The sequence below is a fragment of the Cavia porcellus genome, unplaced genomic scaffold, assembly GCF_034190915.1.
Source record: "Cavia porcellus strain 051 isolate PalLab524CR breed Dunkin Hartley unplaced genomic scaffold, mCavPor4.1 scaffold_8, whole genome shotgun sequence".
Classification (NCBI taxonomy): Eukaryota; Metazoa; Chordata; class Mammalia; order Rodentia; family Caviidae; genus Cavia; species Cavia porcellus.
Genome location: NW_026947491.1, coordinates 21,988,693 through 22,006,337, shown reverse-complemented (window position 1 = coordinate 22,006,337; position 17,645 = coordinate 21,988,693). Strand labels below are relative to the sequence as shown.

Sequence of the window (17,645 nt, the reverse complement as noted above, 5' to 3'; positions counted from 1 at the left end):
CACAAAAAAACAACAAAGACTTCCCATATGTTTTTGTGGAGGAACTCCAGGGTTCACTATCACATTGGAAGCCACGTCCCAACTTCTAGACTTTGGTACAACACATCATTCTGTTTTATGGCATAGACATTTTGATCTCTGGGGGCACAATAGTGGGCTTCAGGACTGGAATGTGATTGTTTGGATATCCAGTGCAGACACACTGTTTGCTTTCATCCACATCTGAGTGTGTGTGCTGACACTGAAAGACACTCTTGTACATGCTTATGTAATGATATATCTCACATTAAAACTGCTTCTCTAAGAAACAATGACTGACAATCTATTACAGTTCATGATATCTTTATTACAAGGGCACAGTTCATCCCATGTGTCTCAATTAGAAACACACAGCAGTATCATTTGCTGTATAAATTGTGGTAAACTAACAATCAAATTCAAGTTATACAACATAAACATGAATATAAAATATTGATGGTAAGAAAAAATTTCCTGTAAATCATGACATTGTTTTCAGTATGAAAGCAGAATAGGTGAAATGATATGCTTTATATAATTATGTTGGAATGTAAGCAGGTATCTAATTAGGACATTAAAGATACAACATTTGGTGATCCACAAGTTGTGTGCAAAAAAATGAGTTTTTAAAAATAAATTCTTCATTGGTTGGTATTTGGCTCAGTGGTATAAGCACATGCCTGAGAAGTGCAAGTTCCCAAGTTTGATCCCCAGTATATACACACATACAAAAAATGCTTGCATATCTAAATTCCCAGACATTTACATATATATCAATGAATTTAGGTTTCTAGTTAGGTCATGAAATATACATTTGGTGATCTGCAAGTTGTGTGGAAATATATGAAGTTTTAAAAATATATGTACATATCTCTAAATATGCATATTTACATATATATCAGGAAGTTAAAGCTATCATTGTGTATACAGAATATGAATTGTACACAAGAAATTTAAATTAAAACTAGTAGGACATCCCAGTTGAAAACTATTAATAAAATGGATGGGAGACCTCCTGGGAATACCGGGTGCTGTAGGCTTAAAAAAAAAACTATTAATAAAGTTTATTTTTTTATCAGAGTATACCTCACCATACTAAAAAAAAAATTCAAAACTGCTTATATAGTAATTCCACTTGGAAATGACAAATATTTCATTTCAACTCATCTCATTAGAAAATACTATATACTAGCATGGAAGACTGGCTTACACAAAAATATTGTTTTATTTTAATTTTAATTTTTTAAAATCAGTACCTGGATAGAACTCACGACCGTGTGCTTGTAAGGCAGGTTATGCCAGTGACCTAAACCCCCTGCCCTGGATATTGTTTATTTTGTTAATTGGGTTATTCTTTGAGAGGAGGGGTTACCAGGGATCAACTATTGATTGCATGCTTGCCAGGCAGGCACTTGTGTCACTAAGCTACATCTCCTGTCCACCAAATTATATTATATGAATGTTGTTTGTAGTAATGACTATAGATAAATATTTCAGTTTTAAAGTGATTTTTCTGAAAAACAGACAGAATACTTTCCAGGACATGTGTATCTAGCAATGTATTTTCTGTAAAGACCATGAAAATATACTGACATCAAATTTTATATTTCAATGTGTACAAGTCTCACTATAGGAGGAATTTTCGCCCTTTTTTCCACATAGGTTTACATAGATAGGGTCAGTTTCCAGTGAATTCTTTCATGTAGCTGATCAAAAATGTGTTCACGGAATTCTTTCCTCACATTGTTGATATACATAAGGTTCCTTCTCAGAGTGAGTTATGTATATGAATTGAAGAACTACTAGCAAATCTTTTTCTGAAAGAGCTCACATGCATATGGTCCCATCTGTGAGTTCTTTCATGGATTTGACAAGATGTGTGTGTAGTAAATTTCTCCATATTGCTCTAACAGATAAGATTTTATCCTAGTGTGAGTACATTCATGTCTTTTACAGCTATACTTTCAGTGAATGCCTTCCTGCATTGCTTGCACACAAGGTTTCTCTCCAGTGTGAATTCTTTCATTTGTTTGCCTCTTACTGTGTTTAAGTAGTGCCTTCCCACACTGCTTGCACACATTAGGTTTCTCCCGAGTGATTTCTTTCATGACGCTGACAATGACTGTTTGAAATGAATGCCTTTGCACAGTACTTGCATACATTAGGTTTTTCCCCCAGTATGAAATCTTTCATGTACGTTACAAGAATTCATGGTAGCGAATCCTTTTCCACATTGCTTACACACATAAGGTTTCACCCCAGTGTGAGTGAGTTCGTGTCTTTGACAAGAGTGGTGTGTAGTGAATGCTTTCCCACACTGCTTGCACTCATAAGGTTTTTCCCCAGTGTGAGTTCTTCCATGTACTTGACACTCATTCCGAGTAGAGAATGCCTTCCCACATTGTTTGCATACATAAGGTTTCACCCCACTGTGAAGTCTTTCGTGTTTTTGACAATAATTGTGTGTACTGAATGCCTTTCCACAGTGCTTGCATGCATAAGGTTTCATTCCTGTGTGAATTCTTTCATGTATCTTGCAATAACCCTTTCTAGTGAATGCTTTTCCACTGGTCACACACATAAGGTTTCTCAACAGTGTGAGTTCTTACATGTGTTTGTCTTTTACAGGGTGTAAGGAATGTCTTCCCACACTTCTTGCACATATAAGTTTTCTCCTGAGTGTGAGTTCTTTCATGACTTTGCCAATTACTGTTCATAGTGAATACCATTGCACAGTACTTACATACATAAAGGTTTTCCCAAGTATGAAATCTTTCGTGTATGTTACAAGAACTCTTGGTAGTGAATCTTTTTCCACATTGCCTGCATACATAAGGTTTCACCCCAGTGTGACTACGTTCATGTCTTTTGTAAGAGTAGTGTGCATTGAATGCCTTTCCACAGTGCTTGCATGCATAAGGTTTCAGTCCTGTGTGAATTCTTTCATGTACCTTGGAATAACTCTTTGAAGTGAATGTTTTTCCACATTGCTTGCACACATAAGGTTTCATTCCCATGTGATTTCTTTCATGTACTTGACAAGATTTGTGGGTAGTGAATGTCTTCCCACACTGCTTGTACACACAATGTTTCTCTTCCATGTGACTCTTTTCAAGAATTTTATACCTTTGAGCGTGGAAGGAATTTTCATATTGCTTGCTTTCATATGGTTTCTTTCCAGCGTGAATTCTTTCAGCAATTTGAAGACCAGTGGGGGTGCTGGAAGCTTTCACATTTTCCTGATCAACAACCATCTTCTCTTCAAAATGAGTTCTTTCACTAAATTCAGAGTAGGATTTCATGCACTGCTCATGTTGATAGGGTTTCTCTCCATTCTTTGTCCTTGTATGCTTCTGAAAGTACTGGAAATTACTGCAGGGTTTTCCATGTTCATTACATTTATTCAGCTTGTCTTCAAATCCCAAATACTCACGTGGCTTTCCTCCAGGGTGAGGTAAGATGGGCATATTCAATGATAAATGAACAATCATGGGCTCTCCACAAACGAAACTTTCAGCTGGCTTTAAAGCGGATTTTGTCTTGTCTGCATTAACATCTGAAGGCCAAAGGTACATGTTTTTATGTTGATTGTAAGTTTTATGTTCATACCACATTGCTTCCTTATCATTTCTGTACAGAAACAAAACATTAATCGTGCTAAAAATATCTCCGTATCAATAATGTAGCAGCCCAAGTTCCGGCTCACTGCCTTCTAAGAAATTTTCAGAAAAATTTGGCTGATAACCCTGGAGAATGATTGCACAACACACACTTCCCAAGGATGATATTCATTGGGAAATTTAAATGGGTTTTGCAATAAGTGAGATAAAGTTTCATTTAAGTCACTGATTCATATGTGTATAACAAATTGCTTATTTTTAAAAAAATTTTTTTGGTCTTTTTTTCCTTTTTATTGGTACCAGGGATCGAACTCACGACTGCCTGCTTGCAAGGCAGGCGCTTATGCCGCTGAGATAAATCCCCAGCCCCACAAATTGCTCATTTTTGAAGCCTTATCGCAACACTCTCCCCTTTCTATCTCTTCTTAATTTTACTCCCTATTTTATAGTTTAGTATTCTATATAATAGTGTCCATCAAATGAGGAATGGATTAAAAAAGTTGTCGTATTTTTGTATAATGGAGTACTACTCCGCTATAAAGAATGATCACATTGAGATATTTTTAATTAAATGGACACAACGTGAAACCATACTCATAAGCAAAAGAAATCAAACTCACATGTACAGATACTGTATAGTCTCCCTAGTGTAAAAAATGGTAAGAGTACATAAGCGTTTATAGTAATCATGATTCCCCATTACATTGTTTTGAAGCCTTATAAGGTCTGCATTCATTAGTTGGAATGGTTTTATTGTAGTTTATTTGATTTTATTATCTGTGATAGTATGAACAGCTATTTTGAAGAAAACAACACATAAGAATACCCAATGCTGATTTAGTATTGTGTTACTCTGAAGTTCTACTATGGTTTTGCTTTTCTGTTTCCTTTGGTTCTTTCATGTTGTATCTAATTGGATATTATTATGTGTGATAATATAAACAGATTTTCTATGGAAAATAGGATAAGATAGTAGCCATTGTTCATTCTCTGCTATTTGTTTCTGAAAGCCCTGTAATGCTCTCATTCTCTTGAATGGTATTATACCCTTTTGTTATGTTTGATAGTCTCGTATATGAGCTATGCTCAACTATTTCAAAGAAAGAGACATTATGGTAGTTACTGTTAATTATGGGTTGTCTTGTGGTAAAGTGGTGTATTGCTTGCATTGTACTGATCTGATCTGCTTTGTTATGTCCTCTTTTGTCTTAATCTTTTTAAAATAAAAATAAAAAAATAAGATCAGTTATAGTAAGACATTGTAAGTAATATAGGGCTTCCGTTTAAGTTAATAGGATATTAAGGATAGTTATCATAGTATATCCTGCTTTTGTACAACACATCATTCTGTCTTATGGCACAGACATTTTGATCTCTGGGGGCACAATAGTGGGCTTCACGACTGGAACTGGATTGTTTGCATATCCAGTGCAGACAGACTGTTTTCATTCTTCCACATCTGAGTGTGTGTGTTGACACTGAAAGACACTCTTGTACGTGCTTATGTAATGGTGTATCTCACATTAAAACTGCTTCTCTAAGAAGCAATGACTGACAAACTATTACAGTTCATGATATCCTTTATTACAAGGGTACAGTTCATCCCATGTGTCTCAGTCAGAAACACACAGCAGTATCGTTTGCTATATAAATTGTGGTAAAATAACCATCAAATTCAAGTTATAAAACATAAACATGAATATAAAATATTGATGGTAAGAAAACATTTTCTGTAAATCATGACGTTGTTTTCAGTATGAAAGCAGAATAGGTGAAATGATATGCTTTATATAATTATGTTGGAATGTAAGCAGGTATCTAATTAGGATAGGAAAAATACAACATTTGGTGACCCACAAGTTATGTGTAAAAAAATGAGTTTTTGGGGGTGTGGGTTTAGCTCAGCGACATAAGTGCCTGCCTTAAAAGCAGGCAGTCGTGAGTTCGATTCCCGGTACTGATAAAAAGGAAAAAGACAAAAAAAATTTTTAAAGAAATGAGTTTTAAAAAATAAATTCTTCATTGGTTGGTATTTGGCTCAGTGGTATAAGCATATGCCTGAGAAGTGCAAGGTCCCGAGTTTGATTCCCAGTATACACACACACACACAAAATGCTTGCATATCTAAATTCCCAGACATTTACATATATATCAATAAATTTAGGTTTCTAGTTACGTCATGAAATATACATTTGGTGATCTGCAAGTTGTGTGGAAATATATGAAGTTTTAAAAATATATGTACATATCTCTAAATATGCATATTTACATATATATCAGGAAGTTAAAGCTATCATTGTGTATACAGAATATGAATTCAGGAAGTTAAAGCTATGTGTATACAGAATATGAATTGTACACAAGCTATGTGTATACAGAATTTGAATTGTACACAAGAAATTTAAATTAAGGCTAGTAGGACTTCCCAGTTCAAAACTATTAATAAAATGGATGGGAGACTGCTTGGGAGTACTGGGTGCTGTAGGCATAAAAAAAAATACTATTAGGGGGAGAACCAGCAACATCTCCTGAGATCCACGCCATGTTGGAAATTAGGACCCTGGGAAGCCAAGCAAGCACCTCCCCTCCGTGGTAAGCAGAGGCAGTGTGGCAGACTGCAGCCCTTCCAGGGGGAAAATCAGCAGTGTCTCCTGATATCTGTGCTATGTTGGAACTTAGGTCTCTGGGAAGCGAAGCAAGCACCTCTTCTCCCTGGTAAGCGGGGGCAGACTGCAGCCCTTCCAGGGGGAGAATCAACAGTGTCTTCTGAGATCCATGCCATGTTGGAACTTAGGACCCTGGGAAGCCAAGCAAGCACCTCCCCTCCCTGATAAGAGGAGGCAGTAGGGCAGACTGCAGTGCTTCCAGGGGGAGAATCAACAGTGTCTTCTGAGATCCACGCCATGTTGGTGCTTAGGACCCTGGGAAGCCAAGCAAGCACCTCCCCTCCCTGGTAAGAGGAGGCAGTGGGGCAGACTGCAGCACTTCCAGGGGGAGAATCAGCAGTGTCTCCTGAGATCTACACCATGTTGGAACTTAGGACCCTGGGAAGCCAAACAAGCACCTCCCCTCCCTGGTAAGCAGAGACAGTGGGGCAGACTGTAGCCCTTCCAGGGGGAGATCTGCGCCATGTTGGAACTTAGGACTCTGGGAAGCCAACTTGATAATTCACATTCTATGTCTGACTTACTGCATTTAACATTGTGAGGTGGAGTCTCATTTTGTGTGTGTGTGTTTGCATGCACTGAGTAATGAAAAGTCTAAGCAATAAAATGCATATCTAGATTTTTATTTCATTTTCGATGCACACAGTGATGGGCAACTAGGTTCTTACCAGAGCTTACACACTGTGACTTATTTCCAGAAGTCATCTACTGTGAATACCCCTGTAGATTCAGATTTGAGCATAAGCACACATGTATAATTAAGACATTATACACTGAAATGCTTTTGGAATATGTGTGGGGAGTTTTGGCTGGATAATAAGTAAACTTTCAGTTTTACTCTTTGATACTTACATTGAATACAAAAATGGTTGTTTTATATTCCTACACCTAACACATTAGGATGTTTAGAAAAATTTTAAAAATGACGGATCACAATCCTCTGGAAGATGTTTCCAGAATCTATTAACACACTAGCATTCATGTGCATTTTGAACGTTGCTTCTAGTAAGCAATTCTTTACATAATGTACATCTGATTATATATATATATATATCCCTGCCAAACTTAAGATATATTCTTCTCATATATGTCTACATAATATCTAAATGCAACTTCATAATTCATGACGTTGGTCATGAAAGAATGTTTTTATACAGTATCTCTTGTTACATATCACTACTTTCCTAATATGGAATATCTTTTTATTCAATGATCAGATTATATATAATCAACCTATATGTGCATAAGTAATATATGATATTAAATAAATTGAAATATAACTTATTTGTAAAGATTCTTGGAATATTTCTGATCATACATTGTCTTGAAAAGTACAGCTTTTCCATTCTTATGAATGCCAATTACCTGAGCTTTGTAGAGCTTCTTCTGGGATGGATTCAGCAGAACCCCTCCTCGTTGGAGAAGTTCACGGTTACATCCTCCAAGGTCACTGCCTCCTAAAGAATCACATGTATTTTTCCTGAAAGAAGGTTCACACTCATACCCTGAGAACTTGAGCTACTTCAAATAAAAATTCCATGTCTACATTGCTTCTGTGTGCTACAGATAAATCAAATTAGGAAGCAATGATTGCCTGGGAGGGTTACTGAAATTATATCGTGGACTATTTCCAAAGTGAAGCTCATAGAAGTAGCCTCCAAATCACAATTTCCAGAAAAAAGCAGGCAGAAAAGTATCGAATGGAGGGTTGTAACAGGTAACAGATTACACCTCTTTTGACATCAGGCTTTTCATATGATTGAGACATTCTTATGTTGCACATAAGTAGCATTTTGAAAACTGAAGGTGTTTTTTTTTTGAAAAACATTAACTGAACATTACACGAAATAAACACATTGCATTCCTTATTTCCTTTTGCATTTTCAAACCACAGAAATCAAGTGATATTTACACTTGTGTGTCCACTTCGCTTCACTTGACAGTGTTGTCTAGGTATAAATATTTAGCAAGTAGTTTCTCAAATTATCCTTCTTCATGGCAGAGTAGTTTTCCATCATTCAAAAACCATCATATCTTTTTTTATCCATTCAACAGTGGATGAACATTTGGGCTAGTTTCAAGATGTATCTATTATAAACTGTGCTTGTAAAAACATGAGTGTGTATATATATCACTGTGATGTGATGCTCTTATTCTTTTACGGAGCGATCAAGAAAGGAAATAAGTGGATGAAATGGATCTTCAAGATTTTGTGTTTTGAAGTGTCTGACAAAATATTTAAACAAATACGGGAACCATGTGGTTTTGGGGAATACGGAGGGACAAGAAAAAATGTTTTATAAATTAAAAGAAGACGGTCTCAATGAAAGTAAGGAGTATACAAGAAAAGCAGCAAGATATAACAGGAAAGGAAAGATCTTTTGAAAATAACAAGGAATCAGGAAACAACAATTCAACAAATGCAAGATGATGCAAAGAAGAATAACATAAGAATGATAGGGATTAATTAAAGAGAGGGAGACAACATGAAGGATGTCAGTAGGATATTTAGAGAAGTAATAGCTCAAAATTTCCCAAGCATGAGATCAGAAACTGACATCAGGATCAGTGAAGCATATAGAACTCCAAACAGTCATAACCAAAATAAAACTACACCCAGACATACAATAATCACCATCCCAGAAATCCAACACAAGAATAGATTATTAAAAGCTGTCAGAGAGAAAAGACAGATCACTTATAAAGGAAAACCTATCAGAATCACAGCAGACTTCTCAGCACAAACGATAAAGTCAAGAAGAGCATGGAGTGAAGTATTCCAGATCCTAATGCAAAATGATTTCCAACCAAGACTGATATATCCTGCAAAACTATCATTCAAAATAGATGGTGCAATACGATACTTCCATGACAAAGAAAAGCAGAAGAACTTCATGAACACCAAACCAACCCTGCAAAAAATATTGAAAGACAGTTTAGATACACAAAGGAAAAAACCACTAAGCAAAGCAAACAATTAAACAGAACAGAAAGATAAAGATGCAACAGCAAAGAGATAACATTCCTACAATTAACCAGCATTTAACAGTAACAACCATTAATGTAAATGGTCTCAATGCACCAATCAAAAGAAACAGACTAGCAGAATGGATCAAGAAACAAAATCCAACCATATGCTGTTTACAGGAAACCCATCTAACCCAGAAGGATACTCACAGACTGAAAGTCAAAGGATGGAAAACAATTCTTCATGCAGCAGGAATCCAAAAAAAGGCAGGAATAGCCATTCTGTTCGCAGACAACGTGAACTTTAAACCAACAATGACCATAAAGGACAAAGAAGGTCACTACATACTCGTAAGGGGAAAACTCCAAGAGGAAGAGATAACTATCTTAAATATATACGCACCAAACTCCAGAGCACACAGTGATATACAACAACTATTAACAGAAATGAAAACTCAAATGATCAGTAACACAGTTTTAACAGGAGACCTTAATACACCACTGACACCAAGGGACAGATCAACCGGACAGAAAATGAGCAAAGAAATAACAGAACTGAATCACACCTGTGAACAAATGGGTTTGATAGACATATACAGAATGTTCCACCCAACAACATCAGAATACACATTCTTCTCAGCAGTACATGGATCATTTTCTAAAATAGACCATATATTAGCTCACAGAACATATTTAAGCAAATGCAAAAGAGTTGAAATCATCCCGTGCATATTATCGGATCATAGCGCTCTGAAATTAGAAATTAATGACAAAAGATACTGCAAAAATTCCGCAAACACATGGAAACTGAATAACACACTCTTGAGTAATCAGTGGGTCACAGAAGAAATTAAAGAAGAAATTAAAGAATACCTAAAAGAAAATGAAAATGCAGATACAACTTACCGGAATCCGTGGGATGCAATGAAAGCCGTTCTGAGAGGAAAATTTATTGCACTGAGTTCCCACATCAGGAAAACAGAACGAATACAAATAAATAACTTGATGCTACACCTCAAACAGCTAGAAAAAGAAGAGCAAATCAAGCCCAAAGCCAAAAGAAGAGAGGAAATTATAAAAATCAGAGCACAAATCAATGCAATAGAGACTAAGAAAACAATCCAAAGAATCAACGAATCAAAGAGTTGGTTCTTTGAAAGAATAAATAAAATTGATAAGCCCCTAGCCAACCTTATTTTAAAAAGGGAAGAAAAAGCTCAAATTCATGCAATAAGAAATGAAAAAGGAGAAATCACTACAGACCCAATAGAAATACAGAAGATCATCAACACCTATTTCGAAAAACTCTACTCTCAAAAGTTTGATAACACAGAAGAAATAGACAGATTCTTAGAAGCATATGAAGTACCAAAGCTAGATCAAGAGGATATAAAACTGTTGAATAACCCAATCTCTGCTAATGAAATTGAGAATGTAATTAAGGCCTTACCCACCAAGAAGAGCCCAGGCCCAGATGGATTCACTGCAGAATTCTACAAGAAATATAAAGAAGACCTAATGCCGACACTCCTTAAACTATTCAATGAAATTGAAAGGGAAGCAATCCTTCCTAAGTCATTCCTGGAAGCAAATATTACTCTAGTAACAAAACCTGAGAAAGACCCAACTATAAAAGAGAACTATAGACCGATCTCCCTAATGAACACAGATGCAAAAATCCTCAATAAAATACTGGCAAATGGGATCCAGCAAATCATCAAGAAGATTATACACCATGACCAAGTGGGATTCATCCCAGGAATGCAAGGATGGTTCAACATATGCAAATCAATAAATGTAATCCACCATATCAATAAAGCCAAAAATAAGAATCACATGATCATTTCTATAGATGCAGAAAAAGCCTTCGATAAGGTCCAACACTTATTCATGATAAGAACTTTACAGAAAATTGGAATAAATGGTCTTTACCTCAATATAATAAAGGCCATTTATGACAAACCAACAGCCAGCATCATACTAAATGGCCAAAAATTGAAAGCCTTTACTTTAAAATCGGGCACAAGACAAGGATGTCCTTTATCACCACTCCTATTTAATATAGTACTGGAAGTACTAGCCAGAGCAATTAGGCAAGAAAGAGAAATAAAAGGGGTAAAGATAGGAAAAGAAGAAGTTAAATTATCATTGTTTGCAGATGACATGATACTCTACATAGAAGACCCCCTAAACTCCATTGAAAGACTCTTAGATACAATAAATAAATTCAGTAATGTGGCTGGATACAAAATCAATACTCAGAAATCAATAGCATTCCTATATACGAACAACAAAATCACAGAGAGGGAAATAAGAGAAACTGGACTATTCACATTAGCAAGCAAAAAAATGAAATATTTAGGAATTACTCTTACGAAAGAAGTGAAAGACTTATACAGTGAAAATTATAATACACTGAAAAAGGAAATTGAAGATGATCTCAGAAAATGGAAAGACATCCCTTGCTCATGGATAGGAAGAACAAACATTGTGAAAATGGCCATTCTCCCAAAACTGTTATACAGATTCAATGCAATCCCAATAGAAATACCATCAACATACCTTATAGATCTAGAGAAATCACTCCTAAATTTCATCTGGAACCAGAAGAGACCTAGAATCGCAAAGGCAATTCTAAGCAGCAAAGACAAAGCAGGAGGCATCACAATCCCTGACTTGAAGTTATACTACAAAGCAACAGTAGTAAAATCAACATGGTATTGGAATCAAAACAGAGCCGAAGATCAGTGGAATAGATTAGAAGATACAACCACAACTACGAACACACTCAACCACCTTATCTTTGATAAAGGAGCCAAGCAGGTTCACTGGAAGAACGACAGTCTCTTTAATAAATGGTGCTGGAAAAACTGGCTCTCCATTTGCCGAAAACTAAAGCTAGACCCATGTCGATCACCATGTACTAAATTAAAATCTAAATGGGTCAAAGATCTGAATATTAAACAGAAACACTAAATCTATTGGAAGACAAATTAGGTAGAAACCTTGGAGACATAGGAGTAGGTAAAGAATTCATGAACAGGACTCAAACCGCATGGGAAATACTTCCCAGAATCAATAACTGGGACCACTTCTTATTAAAAAGTTTCTCCATGTCAAAAGAAATCTCCAGCATAGTGAAAAGAAAACCCACAAACTGGGAAAAGATTTTAGTGAACTCTCTCTCAGACAAGGGCCTCTTGTCTAAAACATATAAATAATTAAAGACACTCAGACCTCCAAAATTCAAAGATCCAATCCAAAAATGGGCATCTGAGATGAATACGCAATTCTCAGATGAAGAAATGCAAATGGAAAATAAATACATGAAAAAATGCTCATCATCATTGGTCATTAGAGAAATGCAAATTAGAACCACACTGAGATACCATCTCACTCCTGAAAGAATGGCCAGGATCAAGAAAACCGACAACAAATGCTGGAGAGGCTCTGGGGAAAAAGGAACTCTCCTGCACTGCTGGTGGGATTGTAGACTGGTACAGCCTTTGTGGAGATCTGTCTGGAGATTTCTCAAAAAGTTGGGACTGGAAATCCCATTTATTCTAGCTATTCCACTTCTAGGCATATTCCCAGAAGAACTGAAAGCATCATACCACAGTGATATATGTGCATCTATGTTTATAGCAGCACAATTTGTAATCGCCAGATCTTGGAAACAACCCAAGTGTCCATCAACTGAGGAATGGATAAAAAAGTTGTGGTATTTCTATACAATGGAGTATTATTCAGCTATAAAGAAGGATCACATTGAGATATTTATCAATAAATGGGTGCAGCTTGAGACCATACTCATAAGTGAAATAAATCAATCTCGCATGTGTGAATACCGAATAGTTTCCCTAATGTAAGTAATGATTCAAATATATAAAAATATGAGGTAATCATGATTCCCCATTAGGTGGCCTTGGAGCCTTATAAAGTTTTCACTCATTAATTAGAAAGGTTTTATTCTGGGCTTCTTGATATGAAAATATTTGAAGCTAGAGCATATGAAGTTTTATCCAAATATTTCAAGGAAAAAGACACTATGGTAACTACTATTAAGTCAGGTTATATGGTGATGAAGTAGTAGGTTGTTGAAACAGTCATGCTGTGACCTCTATTGTTATATTGTTATGTCCTGTTTTATCCCAATCTCCCCCTTATTGTTTTAAAAAAATTATTTAGTCATTTCTTATGTTTGTCTTAATTAAAGAAAAAATTCAAAAAATTAGGATATATAAATAGTAACTCTTTTTGATTTCCTATTAACTTGTTTTGAAGTCCTGTAGTACTCCCACGATCTTGTTTTGACTGATTAGACTCTGTTCCATTCTATATGATAGTATCAAGTTTGAAGACATAGGCAACTACTTTGAAGACAATAAGATTCACTAAGATAACCATTCTGGTTTGACTATTGTCTTCTTTGGAAGTCCTGTAATGTTTACAATGCCTAAGTTTTATTGGTCTTGTTCTCTACTGTTTTGTCCAACTTTATAATATCTAACAAGATAGACAATTCTTTTTAAGGAAACAAGGGACAACGTTGATAACCATTGTTGATAAACTTGTACTCTGTTCTATACCATGTGCTATGTCTATCCTTGGTATTGACTGACAGCTTTGTTTTGCCATATTTGACTGTATTCTCCCCCCCCCAAAAGTAATAAGCACTAAGGAGTAATAAAATCCAAAATGTGTAAATTTTGTTGTAAAAAAGAGAGGGAAAAAAAAAAGAAAAAGAGCTCTAACGGATATAACAGCAAGTGTGTTTAGGGGTGTTAAATAGCTGACTATATCAATGTTTTTGGATCATTGAACACAGCTGTTTGCAGTCTCCCTGTTTGAATGTCCACCTTGTATTCTTTGATACTGTGATTTGAGGAACTATTTTCAAGATGATAATATGTAATCTACTAACAGGTGATTTCTTACTGTTATTTTTTTTTGTTTGTTTTGTTTTTTTTTGTTTTGTTTTGTTTTTTTTTTGTAGTTCTGTATTACGTGTACCCTTACACCGCTTTGGTTTGTTTTGTGTTTTTCTCTTTTTCCTCTTAAATAAAAAAAAAAAAAGATATACCATGTACAGGCACATATTTCCAAGATGAATATTATCACTATGTAGCAGTAAAAAAAGTGAATAAAGAGGTTTATGAATAATATTAAAATACCAATGGAACACCAGGATTGGAGCAGTCTATGGATAGTAATATAGGGGTTGAGTGGCTTATTAACTTAGAGCTTAGAGATGCCAAACGATCACTCTGCAAATCACATAAAAGAAACCATACTTCTGTCTAAGTGAGTTAATGAGGGGAAGGATATGTAGAATATATATGAAACACATTAAAAATGAGGATCTCACAAAGTGAATAGGCACTATTTACAAAAGGAAAAACTGCTGCCTGCACTGCCAGCACTTGGGTGCCTACTGTGCAAGGATTTCCATGAGTCTGATGACTGCCAGGAGTTCAAAGTCCTGCCCCAGCTTGGAGGTAACTTCAAGGCCAGTCAAGATTTCAAAGTGAGACCCCAAGAGAGACAAACCCCACTAAAGGTAACCTGAAAGAAAATACTGTGCCCCTTACAAGTCATTCCTTCACTTGGTTAAAAAAATGACAACTGTGTAGTGCAACACAAGACTGACAGCTTTCACCACCTTGTGAGCAAGGTGATACCTGCAAACTGCACTGTACATAAAACACATTCATGTTACACTTTTGTCCCAGTTTGTGAATCATACGGAGAATGACAAATTGATCTCAGGAAAGAAAGGCAGCCTTCTTTGGTTCTACTTGTACATACAACAGTGACTCATGCTGCAGCTTGTGTTAAAAATATCTGAAAGAAATTGCAAAATGTTTTATGTTCAGAGACAAATACGTATGCATTTGGATATATAGATGGTATATTTATCTACAAAAACTGTATATTGAAAAGGGAAAGATAAACTTGAAACCTTAGCATTATATAGTGAAATAACTAAAAAGGAGTTTTCTCTGAGGAAACAGGTAGCTAGCACAATTTGAAGGAAAAACTGAAGTTTATGAAAGCTTGGGAAATAAATTAAACAGGACTAAAATAATTAGATTTTGTATAGACAGTAAGTAAAGACCAATGTACACAAATCTCTAAAACATAGAAAACACATCTAACGAAAAATAAACAGTGAATATAGAAGAACACCAAGTCCTGAGAAAAATCAAGGAAAACTGAGGTGTGGAAGAACACAGATTTATGCAAAGAGGGAGAATCCAATACTCTCTCCACACTCATCTCCTTTCCTTTAGAGTTTGCTAAAATCAACAGATCAGTAACTTCTTTCTAATGTCCTGAGAATGCATTGTGCTATTATACTTCTAGACTCATGATTAATTATTAAGTAAACTTGCAAAATCCTAAACTTCATGACTAACAGAATTGATAAAGTACTTTTCCCTTCATTCAGACATCAGCAATTGTGAAGAGATGAAGAATTCCCACAATAGATCCCTGTGCCATTTCTATAACACTTTGTGAAAACTGCACGGGGAACACCACTATCCATGGAAAAGTACACATGGTAAACTGAGAAAACATTGCCAAAGAATGAGAGGGCAAAATAAGACAAAAAAAAAAATGACTGAGTCCTATTGGGAGTTTATCATGTATATACTCTTATCCACTGACCTGTGAACCAAGGTATTTAAGTTATTATTGTCATCATTAAATATTACCAAAATTTGAGAATAAATGTGATATAAAATATTTAAATAGCTGGTAATTTAGCTCAGCAGCATAAGTGCCTGCTGGACAAATGCGAAGTTGTAAGTTCGAACCTAAGTACCAAACAAAACAAAACAAAACAAAACAAAAAACTAAATGGCAAATTATCAATAATGATGTTCATATTGATTTGCTTATGTTTGTTTGCCTTTATATATGAACATCTGCACAAATGTTGAATTTATCATGGGGACATCAGTAGTTTACATATCCTAGGGAAATTAGTAATTCATTATTAGTTTTACAAAAAATCACCACTAATACTTTTTAAACACCCGATAGATAACAAATAACAGAAACTGATTTGAACACTAGCCCAGAGGTCATGAAGTAGGTCAGTGAAGTATCTGAAATATTAACTTCTCAACAATACTATGTCCACTAGGCTGTCAACACAAACCTCAAATAGTCTTCTTTCTTTCTTTCTTTCTTTCTTTCTTTCTTTCTTTCTTTCTTTCTTTCTTTCTTTCTGTGTGGGTATATATTTTGTTACAGGGAATGGAACTCAGAACCTTACACTTGGCAGGGAGGTACTGTGCTGCTAACCTATGTCCCCAACTTGAAAAGACTTTTCATCATAATACTGGGAATACATTAATTCAATATTCAATTCTAATTCCAAATGTTGAAAACAAGATTTTGCTTGATTAAAATTTTAAGGACCAAAACCCTCCCAAACTGAAGCTTCTTCATTTGAGGTTAGCCATCTTTAAAGTATAAAACTGCTCTGTTGTCTAAGGTCTCAGTACTGAGCAGAGCCAAACACACTCAGTAAGTTCAAGTTTGACCAATGGTTTTTTGAATTTATGTGTGTACTGTCCATTGAACACAAACAATATCTACAACAAAACATTGTGTGCCCAAAATCAAAATAGTCAAAACACTGACAAATGCAAAGCACAGACCCAGTAAACTGTTTCAAGTGAAGACTGGTGTCCAAGTCAGGTGATATTTCCCATTATAAGCCATCATTCTGAAGTTCGGATAAGGGGCACACTGAGTCACATTATTAACAGAAAAAAAAATAGTGTTTCAAAGTAGCTCTTGATAAAAACAGAGCCCTTGGTGCAGAAAACTATGGTAGTCATAGATTCTGTCCTTTGGACTCCAGGCAGAATTTCACTTAAAAATTATACCACACAGAGGACTAATCCCAAATTCATAGATACTTGTCTAGGGCATCACCATGATTCCAAGGAAGTCTTTCAGAATGACCCCAACACATTGTCAACGAACAACATCTTCAACATTTCTGACATTAAAATGAGTAACTGATGCTGTTTAACATAACCAAGCACTGTGATCCTGCTTTATAGTGCCTGGTGACCCACACCTTTGAGGGTAGAGGACACAGTGTTAAGCTCAGCCTGACCGCCACAGCAATACCCACTTTGAAAATTCAAAATAATAAAACCTAACATATAGAACGCTGGATGTCATTCATAGTCAAAAGTCCCCAGGTTCAGTACCTGGGAACACATACTCAGGGAAAAACTCTGGTTCCAGAGCAGATTTTCCTTCCTTCCTTCATCTCCTCCATTCCCACACTACACGAACTCCTCTCTGTTCCTTCCTTTCTTCACAGGAAACCTGTTCATGCCTTCCA

At 35.7% G+C, this 17,645-nt stretch overlaps 1 protein-coding gene across 2 annotated transcripts in view; it reads right to left on the bottom strand.

The window, feature by feature from the left end:
* Positions 1-325: 325 nt before the first annotated feature.
* Positions 326-17,645, bottom strand: part of LOC100724181 (putative zinc finger protein 833) — a 33,426-nt gene continuing 16,106 nt past the window's right edge. Inside the window, exons 3-4 of one of the 2 annotated variants that reach the window (XM_063254153.1) lie at positions 7,670-7,761; positions 326-3,648 (exon numbers count right to left, since the gene is read on the bottom strand). In XM_063254153.1, the coding sequence (XP_063110223.1) occupies positions 2,568-3,632 (1,065 nt within the window). In that variant the 5' untranslated portion in view covers positions 3,633-3,648; positions 7,670-7,761 and the 3' untranslated portion in view covers positions 326-2,567. Of the gene's footprint in view, positions 3,649-7,669; positions 9,298-17,645 lie in introns of those variants that run through there. The other variant, XM_063254154.1, reaches the window with a different exon arrangement.